Raw genomic sequence first — 15502 nt, forward strand, 5'->3', positions numbered from 1 at the left:
ATTAAGAGTGTTCAGGTGCAACTAGGTGGAACAGAAACTAAAACTCGACAGTAATTTTCTTTGAGAGACCTGAAGGCTAGGGTAGTTCGACTAACAAAACTGACTAAAACAATAATACAAATTTGAAAAAATAATTATTACACAGGGCGGGCCAACGAAAACTTTGCCTTTCAATTTTCAGTATTTAAAATTAAAATATGTAAAAACGCTCGAACCCGTCGATTTTTGATTAAAGAAGAATAATTTTTCATTGCATTTTCAACCCTTTAATTTCAATCACTGAACAGAGCTGATAGTTACCCCCAAAAATTTTTAGTGGAAAAGGGTATTGAGTGATATCTCCTTTTAAAGGTAATTGTATCCTGATTTTAATATTCAAGTTTGAAGTTACTGCCATTACCCCCGCTGATATGACAGCTTGTCAAAGTCTGGGGGGAAAAATTGAGTTCACAATTAATTTATTACAATAAGAGTTAAATATTTCAAAACGAAAGTACGAAGGTCTTTAAATGTGAAATATAATTGAATCGTTTTGATGAAGACGAGTTTTACCCCTTAAATTTAAAAGGGTACATTCCTTTATTTGTAATTTTTTTCTTGAAAAAATTGGACAAATGAAAAGAAGAATGTACATTACTTTTCCAATCAATATATTAAATGCTGCAAATAATCGCCATTTACCTCCATACAATAAAATAAGCTTTGTTCAAAACATTGTCTCACGTTACGTAACATTTCAGGTGAATTTGGTTACATTCATGAATTGTATGATTTGATGTAAATCTCACTTCCATTGAAACAAATCAGTGATATCTCTCTTTTAAAGAAGGTCTTCCTACCCTCATTTTGAAGTTTGCAGCTCTTATTGTGATAAATTAATAATTAACTAAAACCTTTTTTCCGCACAGACTTTTACAAGCTGTCATATCAACGAAGATAATGGCAGTGATTTCAAACTTGAAAGTTATAACCACGGTGGAACCACCTTTAAAATGATATATCACTCGATAGACCTTCCTATTAAAAATTTTAGGGGTAATTGTCAACTCTATTAAGAGGTTGAACGGTTGATGGGTCTGAGCGTTTTTACACATTTTCATTTTAAATACTGAAAATCGTGCAAAGTTTTTATTCGGCCACCTTCTATGATTCATATCACACCTAGGTAGGTAGAAATAAGATATCTCAAACATCAATTATGTAAATTATTCAAAATATTAGTCTGTATTGTCTGAGAATATGAAGTATTGATTTGCTAACTTACAATATATTAGAAACATGTGATATTTATCAACCCTAACACTTTTAGAACTATATCTACTACATCTACAAAAGATGTGAAATCCTTTGCCACCATTTAATTTTGAACAATTTATTATATGTACTTATAACGTCTAAAACTGATGCTCATTGCAAATTCACTTATCAATGAATAATCCGCTGAGAAAACAATTGAACTCATTTGAGAATAATAATATTTGATTTTATCTATAACACAATTAATTAGAACGTTGGAATCATACAAAAACAGTTATTTCATACCAACCATTCAATGTCAGCAGGTCGCGTGAAGCACTTGTTACTGAAAATCTAAGAAAATTTTACCATAGTTTTGATGCTACAGAACTAAAAAGTGAAACAGACCTCACTGAAAAAGTACCAAGTAGAGTAATGTATACATTTATTTAAGAATTTAAGAGAAGATTAGTAAAAAAAAAATGACAATAGTCGCAGACAAGTCGAATATGGAGACTGAGGAAAAAGTTGCAGTAGTGATTATGAATAAAGGTTGGTATCAGTCATAGAATTATCTTACCATTTACATTTTTAATAAGTTTTTTTTTAACCCTAGGTCCTCGAATCGGCATAAGACATGTGCAGACTCTTCTGATGTTTTTGTTACTGGCCACTGGGTATGCAATGAGGGTAAACTTATCAGTTGCTATTGTGTCAATGACCAAGAAGAGCAGCGACAATCCTGATGTTCCGGTAAGATCAAAATCGATTTTCAATATAAAAAAGAGTTAGTTGAGAACCTCTTGGACGCTCAATATCTCTAACCCTACCATTTGATTTGCCCCACCTCTAACATCTTCGTCTTCAAGAAATATATTTGTTGAAATTGTTTTTGTGGTCCTGTTGGAATTTTATTGGTATTGATGGATTCAGTACTCTCACGAGTACTTGGTTTTTTGAACTTCACTATATTACTGGTAATGCTTCCATGCCTTGTCCTCAATTTGAAAATCCTTATTTGCAAACTTGCGCCAACATGTTATTATATTATATATTATCACCCTTTAATACACTTCATAACCATAATTTCCATTTTATTTATTTAATAGGTTTATGACGATTGGAAAAATAAAAGCTATATCCTGTCATCATTCTACATGGGCTATATATCCCTTCAAATACTTGCTGGTGAACTGGGAAAAAGATTTGGGGTGAAGTGGCTCCTGGTAGGTGCCATGGTTATCAACTCGGGTAAAGTTAATTGGTACTAAGACGATACTTGTGTATGCTCAATATGCTTTAGTTGGCTGCATGTTGATTCCTCTAATGGCGAAACACTTTTCATCTGGAGGAGTCTTAGCAGTTAGAGTGGTGCAAGGAATATTCCAAGGGTTCTTCTTCCCTTCCGTTCACTATATTCTGGGAAAATGGGCCCCAAAGGAGGAGAGATCCACTCTTGGAAATTTAGTTTTCACTGGTAATATTTACTCTATATTTAATAAAGAAAATGAAATAAATTGGGTTTAGGAGTTGCCTTTGGAACAATCATCGCATTGCCTGTAACGGGCATTATTTCCGCAAGTTGGTATGGTTGGCCCTTATCATTTCAAGTATTCGGTGGAGCTGGACTTGCATGGTGCTTAATATGGATAATCTTGGGCGCCGATAGCCCTGCCAAACACAAGAACATCTCAAAAGAAGAACAATTCTACATTGAGTCGTCTTTGAATTCAGTCGCTCAACCAACAGTAAATCTCATAAAACCTCAAATAAATTCGGCTCTAACAAAACCATGTCTAGCCTCCTCCAACTCCATGGAAGGCTATCTTGACGTCTATGCCAGTATGGGCTATTTTAGTGGCTAACTCTGGTCAAAATTGGGGCTACTCAGTTTTGCTAACTGAAATTCCTAATTATCTGAGCAATGTAGCAGGAGTGAAAATTGAGAATTCGGCCTATCTTGCTGCTGCACCTTATTTAACACTATTCATATTGGGTTTGGGCTTTGGACCTTTGACTGATTTTCTAGTCCTTAAAAATATCTTATCCATTAGAAACGCTAGGAAATTAATGAATTCCATAGGTAAGTGATAAAAGTATATTTCCTATGGAATTAAGTAATGTGTTAAATTTCTAGGCTCACTCATCCCTGCCCTAGCATTATTTATATTGGGATTCATCCCTTCAGACAATATTAATGTAATCGAAACCTTCTTGATAATGGCAGTGGGTGTTAACGCTGCCATTTGGTGTGGCTTCCAAGTAAACCATGTGGACTTATCCCCAAAATTCTCAGGAATTCTCATGGGAATTGGCAATGGATGTTCTAATATATTCTCAATTATCTCACCAATGTTCGTGCAGTGGGTAGTACCTGATGAGGTACGGATGATTTCAGAAACCAAGTTCAGGAACCGTTATACATAGTGTATTCATCTAGAGCGACGCTTCGCAATGGAGGGTGATCTTTATCTTAGCAGCTGCTGTCTACGTTGTCTCTGATATCTTCTATCTCATCTACGCTCAAGCTGAACTACAATGGTGGGACAATGTAGGTGAAGGAGAGATTGACGAGAAAGGCAGTACAAGTACAGTACTTGCTCACGAGATTGAAAATAAATATTGACAAGGAGGAGCAATCTTGATAATTTTGTTATTGCACATTTGTGACTTTAACCAAGTAACGTTTTTTTAGGCAAAAAGGAAAAACACTTCAATTCGATAACCGAATTATATTGAATTCTCACTTAGCTTAGCACTTTTGTTTATATGAAACAATAGGTTTTTAAATTATAAAGTATTTACGATCGGACAAGAAATAAATTGGAATATTTCTCAAACATATACAGGGTGAGTCATAGCGGATCCGCCACAGAACAGGTGCGTGTAGGGAACTTCAAAATATTAAGATTTATTGATTTTTTTTTCTACGGTTGATAATTGAGGAGATATTGACATCCCAAGTTTGCTCGTAAATTTCTAAAAAACAGCATATTTCAGTAACGCGTCATCACAACGCAACCCAATTTGGAACATGTTTTATTTTTATCAATATCTTTAATTGGAAGAAATCTGAAATCGATAGATGTTCAATAATGGCTGGATTAGAGATAAAGTAAGGTCTAAAAGAGTTTGGTTTTTTTTCTGCAAAGTAACTCACAAACGGATAATGCCATTTAATAGCAAATTTATTTCTAAAACATTTATTCCCCCATAAAATTTGTGGAAAATCTTATTACTTTTGATAAAATCGCAGTTTTGTAGAATAGAACAAACCAAATTTGTATAAATTATTTGTAATTTGCCTAACTCATGTAAGTGACATACATCCTAAATCTGGCATTTAATCAGCGCGATTTGGCTCAAAAATGGCTAGAAAATTTTCATTGAGTGAGAAAGTTGATGTGTAATCCCTTTAAATTCTTTTAAATTTGGTTTTGTTCTATTCCACAAAACTGTGATTTTATCAAAAATGATAGGGTTTTCGACAAATTTTGAACTTGAATAAAAGTTATAAAATATTTTTGCTATTAAATGGCGTTGCCCGTTTGTTAGTTATTTTACAGATTAAAAATCCCAATTTTTTTAGACGATACCTTATCTCTAATCCAATCGTTATTGAACATTTGTCAATTTCACATTTCTACCAATTAAATATGTTGATAAGAATAAAACATATTTCAAAATTAGTTGTGTAGTGATGACGCATTACTGAATTATGCTGTTTTTTAGAAATTTCCAAGCCAATTTCAGAAGTCGATATCTCCTCAACTATTAACCGTAGAAAAAAATCATCGACAAATCATCTTATTTTGAGGTCCCTTATACACACCTGATCCGTGTCGGTTCCATTATGACTAACCCTTTACATTCAATGAAATTGCTTTTTAAAATGGAATTTTACCACGGCTTACATGGCCTGAAAATATTTCCAATTGTAGTATATTTATGTTAATTTATTGTTTTTAGCATTATTTTATATAATTTTAGCATTACTATTTGTCTCACTAATTGTAAAAAGCCGAAAAAGTGTTTCGTCTAATATAGGATTGACTCAAATCTAAGGAAATTATGCGAAAATGGTTCGAAGAACTTAATAAATAAAAAAAATAAATTTGAGTTCACGTCCAGGATCCATGCATCTATTCATTTTACCAATAAGCTTATATTTTTTTTCTATTTTTAAATATACATAAATGTGTTAAGAAGGCCTGCCTCTAGGAGGCTTCTATCGTAGTGTACATGGTATAATTTCCATGGCTGATGTATTTGCTGAAAATACCCAATTAGAAATTACGTGCTAGAACAGTTTTAATGTAATGATCGTACCTGATAAGTGCGAATTTTTTAATTATTGGTTTTTTGAAGTAAATTGTATTTCTTGTTGTAAAATCCTTTTTTGGTGGTGCTGGCAGAGACTGTGCGCTTTAAGAACACCGCTACATCATAATAAGACTTAATGTCCCAACTGTCCTAATTTTACATTAACAGTTTGAATATATATCGGCTCACCGCTAGGTAGACCTTAGAACCCCCCACCAACGCAGTATTTTGGCGATTATTAACTGTGCATATCGAATGCGATATGATCAATATTTGAGTGTATTTGAGGTCTCTGAAATGGAATAAATTTCTTATATGTTCAAATAAATTTATAGTAATCGACACCCTTAATTTATATTCTTAATTCTCCAAGGTTATAGAATGAAGAAACGCATATTCCACCGGCAATAAGTCAAACAGTACCTACGAAATATCACGCGACCAATCATAACAATAATAAATTACATGCAAGCAAGGTATTAGAATATGTAGGTAATGATGCTTGATATACATGTTATGTAGATTAAAAATGTGATACTAAATTATATACTGCAGAGATTCATTTCAATTATTATATCATATACACCCACAAGTATAGCTACTAGTAGTATGAGGTTGAAAATGAAATAAAACGACCAGTATTTAAAATAGAAAACATAAAAAATAAGTCGTACATATGAGCAACCGGCAAAAAATATCATTATAGTAACTACCTTGAATGGTAGTCATTCATTCACATGCAATGATGTCTAAGTTATGCCTTTAATTAAATCAAGACGATAATTTTGTATTGTTAAATCAGCTCAATATCGGCAGGTGGGGCATTACAGTATTATTCTAACCATTTTCAGTGATAGCTAGTCACGTTTGCTTATACATTGCCTCAATCACCTATAGTGCAATATTTTCATTAGTCAATCAAACCATCCACTGATTTATCTTTGAACTATTATCCTAAGCTTTATGCTTATAGTGAAAAAAAAGGCTGTGAGTATTTATCCTCTTAATTCTGGGCAATTTTGTGCAAAAACTGTTTTGGCTAAACAGGTAGATATAATTCATATAATTTTCTATAGCAGAAATTATGCACTTTACTGCGGATATGGGAAATGTCGATGGAGTTAACGAGTAAAAATTGGCAAAAAAACATTGTACAGTGGAATGAAATTTTTTATTGAAAAATATGATTTGGAGAATTTGGTGCTGCAAAACCTCCGGAAATGTCTTCGATATACCAAGTGATGAACGTCGAAAACAAAATAAAGGTATGGAATCAGATATTGAGTTTCGAAGATTAGCTAGTTCTTTGTGGGTATTAGTTTAAGGAACTTTTTCACTTTTATAGGTCCCTATTTTGGCCACCGACATATCCAGATGATCTTGTATTTCCTCCTTTTAATGTACTCATATTGTATGAGATCAGTTTTGTCAGTGGCTATTGTGGCAATGAATGACAATAATGACAATAGCACAGCCGAAAATAAAAAGTTTCCGGTAATATGACGTTGTTTCTGAAAGAAAAAACTGCAGTAGTTTTTTATTCTACTAACACAGCATGTACATATTTCTATAGAAAATTTTCTTCTATTAACAATCTTTTTTCAAAATCCGCGACCAAACGATTAACAATTTTAAAGAAGAAAAATCAAAACGGTTTGCTTTTTGCATTGAAACGATATCGCATGATATTTTAGGTTTATCACTGGAACGACCAAGGCATAGTACTTTCAGCTTTCTTTTGGGGATATATTATTTTCCAAATTCCAGCAGCGCAGATTGGCAAGAAGTATGGAATTAAATGGCTATTAGTAGGTAAGTCGCAGAATAACAGAGGCCAATTAAGAAAAGGATTTTGAAGAGCGTTGAAGGCAACTGAGCAAGAAAATTTGAGATATTGACGAACAGTAACATAATGTAGGCAGATAACTAATTTCATCTATTGTGATTATTTTTAGTTACTTTTTAACTAAATTAAATGATTTGAAATATAAAATCGTGGAAAGTAGTTACGACACAACAAATGCAAAAAACTTATTCTAAAAAGTATCGAAGATAATTCCCACCTTTTTTGGGTATACTAATACGATAAATTGGCGCGATTTTTTCTATCAAATTTCATTCATTGAAATAATAAAATACACGTATATATAGTGTGATTTTCCGTATTTCATTCAGTGGATAACTTTGTGATTATCGGTTCTACGAAAAAATACTTAACAGATGAGTGTTACAAATCTCTAGTTTTGTTAAATGGATCACTCCATATTTTTTCCCTGATTCCATTTCCCTGATTTTTCGTTTTCTCTGATTTCAAAAATGCTATTTATATATTTATCTCTAGTTGTTTTTCAGATATTTAAGCTTAAGCATAGGGTAAATAACGAGTAAATAATTATTATAGGAGGTATAATTTCGTGCCTACTCAGATCTTAAACACATGAATCTAAGCATTATGACTATTGCTAAAAGTTTTTTATTTGATTGTCAATGCATGGTGGCAAGCAGGTAAAAAATGCCTACAAAAAAATTAATGTTTGGGCTTAAATATCTGAGAAACAGCTAGAGACAAATGTATAAATAATTATGAAAAAAATGGGAAACTTTGTTATATTAATGCAAAGATTTTCAGAACACTGATAATAGCAGAAGTATACGTTATAAATAATAATTTTTAGGTAAGATTCAAATACTCTTCACTATTACATACATATATGTTTTTAAGGCAGCACCATACTTGATTCCACATCGTGTATCTTAATCCCAGAAATGGCAAAGCAATTAGGCTCAAAGGGAGTCATGATATGCAGAGTTTTCCAAGGTTTAGCCCAAGGCTTTGTACTCCCATCAATCCACACCCTATTGAGTCATTGGGCTCCTCCGTGTGAAAGATCCAGAATTGGAACCTTCTCATATGCAGGTAAAATTCTCCATCCTCCCAACTTGGCAGTTTTGCTAAACATTATCCCATAGGTTCGGTATTTGGAAATATCATATCGTTGCCTTTAACTGGCCTAATCTGCTCCAGCTCAATGGGCTGGCCCTATGCTTTCTACCTTTGGGGAGCTTTCGGTCTAACATGGACTTTTCTTTGGATATTTTTTGGGTTTGATCGTCCAAGACACCATAATACTATATCGCAAAGAGAAAAAGATTATATTGAAGACAGTCTTGGACAAAGCCATGAGAAGGTAGATTCTTTGTATGCCTTTATGAGCAAATTTTGAATGTTTTTTTATCTTTAGTGTTTAAAAATTCCTTGGGCTGATATTATGAGTTCGTTGCCAGTTTGGGCGTTGATAATTGCCAATCTTGGAATCAACTGGGGGAGTTCAATATTACTAACCCAAACTCCGACTTATCTGAATAAAATCCTCAAATATGATATTACGTCGGTGTGTACTTGCCAGTTAGAACGTTCCTAGTTTCTGAAAGTTTCCTGATTATAGAATGCATCTCTATCAGCTGCCCCATATCTTGCAATGTGGGTTCTGTCATTTGTCTTCAGCACCACGTGTGATACCCTCATCAATAGAGAATTAATGAGTAGAGGAAATGCCAGGAAATTATTCCACAGCATTGGTAACCTTGGAATTCTTCAATACTACAAACCAACAAATACTCTGCAATATTGCAGGCACACTCTGCCCTGCTTTAGGGCTTCTTGGAATGGGCTTCATATCAGAAGGACAAGCTTACCTATCAGTAGCTATTCTGATATTTGTAGGAGCCTCCATTGGGGCAGGTTTTTGCGGGTTTCAAGTTAATCATCTCGACTTATCGCCTAACCATTCAGGGCTACTGATGGCCCTCAGTAATGGATGCACGAGCATTTTCTCCGTTATCTCCCCGGTAGTGGTGCATTTTGTAGTAACCGACCAAGTAGGAATATCATTTATTACATAGGAACCTTAATGAATATTCCTTCTCCTTTTAGTCAAACCAAAAACAATGGAGAATCATCTTCATCGTATCAGCTGCAGTTTACGCTTTAACAGACCTGTTCTTCGTAGCATTTGCATCGGGCACCGTTCAAGAATGGAATGATAAATTTGAAGATGTTGAAGTGGTTTCTAAGGACAAGCGACTGAAATAAGAGTGTTTTAAATAATTCGGAATCGTTATGTTATATTTTATTATCATGTCCAAAGGAATACTTCTCTCAATCTCCGTAACAAGACGAACGTATTTGCTGTACGTGTGGGATGGACATTACGCCTCTGCTGAAATACCACTAAACATAAACGTGCAAATTTCACAGGTTTAAGTATCGCATTGAACTAAAAATTCGGTAACATTCTTTGCATAAAATTATATATTCAAAAGCTGTTTATATCGAGTGGTCACTAAATTACTTAACGTTCAAGCAATCCTTAGGTAATAGAGGCAAGCTGAGCTTACAAGTATCATAAAGCACTTCTTCATTGAAGGTGTGTCTTGTTGAAACATTCGCTTTATCTAGATAAAGGAACATTTAAGTAATTGCTGTTGAAAAATGTGAGAATTCTGTAGTCTGGGCGTAACCCAACTCGAGAGTGTTTTGAAATTAGGCTAAACATGAATCTATTTAACTCGTTTCGATCATTGGTTTCAGTGATATGTTCCTTGAATTAGTTGTTCAGAATGCGATTAATATTCCGTACTAATTAATTACGTATATAAACTGGTGGGACTTCGAAACGCACAATGAAAGGACAAAGTGTAGCAAGTAAAGTAAAAGTCAACTTGTAGCTCATGTCTCAGAAAATAAGAAAGATATTTAAATGCAGTAAACGTACTGAGATAGGTACGTTCTTCAACTATCGTACGAGCGTATTTGAAGGTCCACACATTGTGCAAGAAAACTTCTACCAAACTGCTAAAATTTATTCGATGCACAACTCTCCGAAAAAAAATCTCACGCCATATCTTTGTATATTAGAGGAGAAACGGAATTCTTCTTCCGGTCAATAACATCTTTCAGGTTTCTACAGTGGTACACCCACGAATATTAGAGACCTAGACATATTTGGTCGATTTTCGAAATATTCGTAAAAATGTAAAAAAAAGTCAATATTTCTAATAAAAGATTATTTCTATAAAACCAGGTACGATATCGATAATCGGCCAAAGATACCCCGAGCTATCATATTCCTCTGTATATGAACAATCAATAAATTCATAAATTTCCGACCACATCCCGAGCCAAACAGCACTTGATTGCGATATCCACCGAAAAATCAGCGGTCTGTTCGGATCAGGTACCACCCACATGATGACGGTGGTTCCGAGAGCAAGGTGATCCGTAGGCCGCGAAGGTAAAGCTGTTCTCCACGATCGTCCGCCGATTGTTGTTAACACTTTGGTACGTCTTGGTCGGTACTAGAACAGGATCGAGTCTGATCGATAATACACCGCGTTTAAGTGCACACGTGCGTGCTTGGTACCCGTTTGTGAATGAGATTTATCTCGCGGTACGACCTTTGGTTCGGTTGTGAAGTCTTATCATTCATTGGTGATATTGATTTGTCTTTGGATATTATCGCTGGGTTGAAGAAAGGGGTTGTTTCAGGTAAGCAAAAACCATCCCAAACTGAAAAAGACTGAACATTTTCAAAAATACTCAACAAGCATTCGCTACTTTTGAGTTACATACACATATCTCTCACAAAGCATCACCGATATGATAATTGAAATTCAAGGCTGTTTAGTGATCTGCGATGGAATATAATAATAATATGAAACAATATGTGTATTTTCATGAAATCTAAAAGGAATTTTACCATTCAGCAATGTCGTTGTATGGAATTTCCATTGGAGCACTAGCTATAATGACACTAATAATTACACATTAAAACATAACAAGAACCTCGGTTAAATTAGTCCCGGCTCATTGAAGTGGTACATGGTACAATTAAGATGTCTGAGCTGATTACAGCATGCAGATTATACTCTTACTGTGATGTCTGGCCTAGAAATATTATTGCCATACGGTAAAGGGTCACAACCATGATATGTTAAGCAGATTCACATTTTATTTATAATACTGTAATTAAATTACCACGTCCATTTCCAAAGCTTCTATCAAAAATTTAGTTCATTTTAGTGGTAAAAGGTTTAAGCTAAGATTTTATTAACTGGTATGAATATTATGGGTAGTGCTGGAATTAAAGTTTTTATGCCGAGAACGTTTCGCGTATCCTGTACGTTTGTTGTTTTCTAGACAATCAGCTAAAAACAAGTTTAACAGAAAATCTAAATTTGGAAACTTGTTGTACCTCAAAATGCTGTGGCGCTGTGCAGGTTCTCAGCACAAACAAAAAAAATTGAATTTAAAAACACCAAAAGAAAAAAGAAGCAGAGGAACTAATTTCTGAAAATTGTTGAATCTGTAAACATTAAGAAACATCAGTAGCATATTTTTATTTAGTATTGATATGATTTCTCTATAATTTGAAAAACATAATTTGGAAGCCAGAAAAATGGGAAGTAAAAAGAACGTACAACATCGAAATATGCTCCATTTGTCGTTCTCGATGAACAACTGCGACTTCTTTGAGTCCAAGGATGGAACTAGATAATCTAATTTTATTGTGAGACGTTTTTTTTTCCTTAATCCAGAGATTAATACGAGAAAAAGATTTTAAACATTTTAAAAAGTTTTAATAAATTCAATGCAAAAAAACACATACTATATAAATTCATGGCTTTAAGTGTGAAATTTCAAAACAATTTTTAGTTCTAAAACTGAAAAACTGGGAAGCGTAATGGCAAAACATAAAAATTCGGAAGAAATATACCTAAAGGAATATTTCATGGTTTAGATGAATCCTAAAAAATCAATGAACTGAAAATTCTTCCTATTATTTTATGGCTTGTAGTCCTATAAAGGGTATTTTGTTACCACATCTGTTTGCACCAAAAATCCTTTGAAAATTAACTTCTTCAACTTACAATGGAAAGCATTGACAGAAACGAATAGACGAATATATAAATAGACATACTTAACATACTCATATAAGTGCACAAAGTAGGCTGTTTAAATGCGAATCAATTTATTGATATATCTCCAATCTCACTCCTGAAACCTTATTAAACCCACTTGTTAAACCATTTCAACCTAAATAACAAGTGCAATTTTACATAGACACTAGTTGCAAAATATTTTTTTTTTAATTGATGAACTTCAGATTCATTCTTTTATGGTACTTTCCATAATGAAATTAATTCTAATAGAAAGCTGAGTATACCAATCTTTGGGCAAATATTTTATCCAAGCATCAATTAAAAAAATCTAACCATATTTACTAACTATTTCCTGCATTTTTTTCATTCCCAACCTATTACGAAACAGCACACTGCCATGTTAATCTTACACCTTTGTATGTGTAGTTTAATTATGCATGCATTATACAAACTCCTGTTAAGATTTTTTATTTATGTTCATGAACATTTTATAACAACGATAAGAGTCAAACAATTCTGATACGTAAGCATCGATATGCTTATTAGAGTCCACAGCAGTAAAGTACAATAAGACATTATTTATTGCAAACGTCCAGTTGTTGATAGCAACAGCTTACTCGGAACTGCTGTATCATAATTGATAATATTATGATAATCTTATTATTACTCACACATTAGAACTACATAATACATAGTTAAAAACTCGAAGGGCACACATGGTTTTTAACTCTCTTGCACATACAAATAACAAGGATATTTTCAATGGTTTACATAAGAAGTTTACATTTAAAAACTACTCAGCCATGGCCGATTCTTAGAAGATGTCCCACATGTTTGGAAATCAAGTTCTTGCAATGAAGACCACTTGAATGGCATTAATGATGTTGAAAAACAAGTTTCTGATTTTGTCGAAAACTGTGTAATTTGTTTTGAAACTCTCATGCTTTCAACTAGGCACAATTAGTTCAAACACATTATAATGATGACTTGGCTGCAGGGCAGCTAGATAAAATTTTTCTCTTCAGCTAAGTACTAATTACCCTAGGTATCTTTTTGTTTATTTACCGGCTATTTCTGACATTATATAACTCATACCAGGTATTCCTAAGACATTAATTCAGTGGTAATCTCTCTTTCACTAAATCATTACCTGGTAAACATTCCTTCGAACAATTAACCATAAATGTATCATACAAAGCATTAGTGTGACTGTTAACTGACGTATGGGGTTCGACCATAAATTTATGGGTGTTATTGCAACTTTGAATCATATCCGTCACAATATAACAAATACATAAAAATATAGAACATACATTAAAGCGTCATATTTCCATATACTCTTGTTATGGTCGACCTTAAAGATTTGCATAACGCTGCCATTGGAATTAATTGTACGTGTAATCGTATGGCTACGACATGGGTCGACTTGGATGTATTTGGTTTATGATGGATATGTGTTGTGTATGAGAATGGTGTGGTTGATTTTAAATAATGGAGTGACGGGAAATTGATGCAAAAGGTTACAGAGTGGATCTTGTTCGTCATCGAAATTGTTTCATTTCATTAAATTGCATATACAGGGTGTTTCTTAATGTCGTGCTAACATTTCAGACTATGATATCTCAGGTCATTTTATGAAGAAAAGTTCATATGAACATATGTTCGCAACGGCCGAAAAGCTACAGGATGTTGAAATTTTTCTTTTCAAATTTCTCGGAAAGTACTTTAGATATTGCTTTTAATTTAGTGTGTTAATACGACATAAAACTCTGTATTTTAATTTAAAAAAAACGTAATTCTTTTCATAAACCAGTGGCGTCCCTACATACATGTCTTCCTATATTATTTAGGAAAAAGTGGTATGTCACTGACATTTTTTCGCGGTAATATTTTTTCTGATTAGACTGGCTAATTCTACATGGAAAAAGTTTTTTATGCTTTTCTCGTTAAACGAGCCGTTCTTGATTAAAACAATAAAAAACGCCTTAATTAATTTGTTTATTTATAAAATTAATTTAAATTTCTTTCCTCAATAAATTAATATTTCAGTCCACAGAAAACCTTAATAATATTTACTATAAAATTTAAATTCTGGACTCAAAAATGCTGCAGGAAGTCCCATTTGAAATAAGCAAGTTATTGAAATTTGAAGTCATGCAACTCCGGACACATATTTTGGAAATTACGGAAGACTCTTTATGAAAATACGTCAAAACGTAGCTTAATAAGTCCTATTTGTGCCCCAGAATATCAATTCCAAAATTGACAGCAGTTAGCGCACAACACCGATTTTCTTGGGATCTCGCAGTTGTTAAAATTTTCAAATTTTCCGATATAATTCGAAAACAGTAAATCTTAGACATAACTTTACATAAACTGGTCTTAAAATTTAATTAGAAATCTGAAAATGAAAAGAAAAATGGGGGTTCCATTTAAAATAACGAAGTTACCAGTTATTTCCGGTACGACCGGAAATGCCGCTATTTTGAAAATATTTTACTTGGATTCAAAATGGTCGATTCTAGACTGAAACCAAATTTAATTGGGCCACCAGAGTGGAAAGTAAAAAATTTTTTAACGAACGGATTGTGTGGCTAATGCTGTATATCCATTTGTATTTTATTAGTGTTGCAACTGAAGTTTGCTGGGGTTTCATCAAATGACGTAATTTGATATTTTTCTGAGATACTTGACTTGACATTAAGTTTCATCAAACATCTTGATGCTTGATGAAAACCTTACGTATTTTAGCTCTCATGCTATTTTATTCGATGAATTTTGCTTAGTCAATTCTCATATTATTTATACAGGCGTTAGATAAAAATAGCAATCAATCAGTTTCATTTTCTCTTAAATCAATCTCAGAAGATGCAGATCATTTATCAAAACCCCCCTTTTCAATAATCATTGAAAGGATGATAACCACACGCAGATGAACATAACAAAGTAACATTCCACCGTAGTTATATCCAAACTAAACATGTTTTTATTCCATCTATGA

At 33.3% G+C, this 15502-nt stretch overlaps 3 protein-coding genes across 3 annotated transcripts in view; all 3 read left to right on the top strand.

The window, feature by feature from the left end:
- Positions 1-1553: 1553 nt before the first annotated feature.
- Positions 1554-5369, top strand: LOC136416828 (putative inorganic phosphate cotransporter). Its single transcript, XM_066402193.1, has 8 exons — positions 1554-1788; positions 1853-1989; positions 2346-2487; positions 2540-2713; positions 2764-2984; positions 3037-3319; positions 3374-3618; positions 3677-5369. The coding sequence occupies exons 1-8, from the start codon at positions 1719-1721 to the stop codon at positions 3860-3862; spliced, it is 1458 nt and encodes a 485-aa protein (XP_066258290.1). The 5' UTR covers positions 1554-1718; the 3' UTR covers positions 3863-5369.
- Positions 5370-6862: 1493 nt separating this feature from the next.
- On the top strand, positions 6863-9958 carry LOC136416838 (putative inorganic phosphate cotransporter). The gene is given in 7 exon segments (XM_066402208.1): positions 6863-7053; positions 7254-7371; positions 8324-8476; positions 8530-8951; positions 9006-9138; positions 9194-9438; positions 9494-9958. Coding segments are annotated over 7 exon segments (1350 nt in total). The 5' UTR covers positions 6863-6933; the 3' UTR covers positions 9653-9958.
- Positions 9959-10838: 880 nt separating this feature from the next.
- chas (chascon) overlaps positions 10839-15502 on the top strand; it is a 54393-nt gene continuing 49729 nt past the window's right edge. Inside the window, exon 1 of the mRNA XM_066402216.1 lies at positions 10839-11107. The gene's annotated coding sequence lies outside the window, so the exon portion shown is untranslated. The remainder of the gene's footprint in view (positions 11108-15502) is intronic.

Source organism: Euwallacea similis, chromosome 25 (genome assembly GCF_039881205.1).
Source record: "Euwallacea similis isolate ESF13 chromosome 25, ESF131.1, whole genome shotgun sequence".
Taxonomy (NCBI): Eukaryota; Metazoa; Arthropoda; class Insecta; order Coleoptera; family Curculionidae; genus Euwallacea; species Euwallacea similis.

Bases quoted from the DNA above. Each gene is read 5' to 3' on its own strand.
- LOC136416828 (XM_066402193.1), top strand. From the start codon at position 1,719: ATGACAATAGTCGCAGACAAGTCGAATATGGAGACTGAGGAAAAAGTT. The intron at 2,714-2,763 runs GTAATATTTACT...AATTGGGTTTAG, and splicing joins TGGAAATTTAGTTTTCACTG to GAGTTGCCTTTGGAACAATC. The intron at 3,619-3,676 runs GTACGGATGATT...GTATTCATCTAG, and splicing joins AGTGGGTAGTACCTGATGAG to AGCGACGCTTCGCAATGGAG.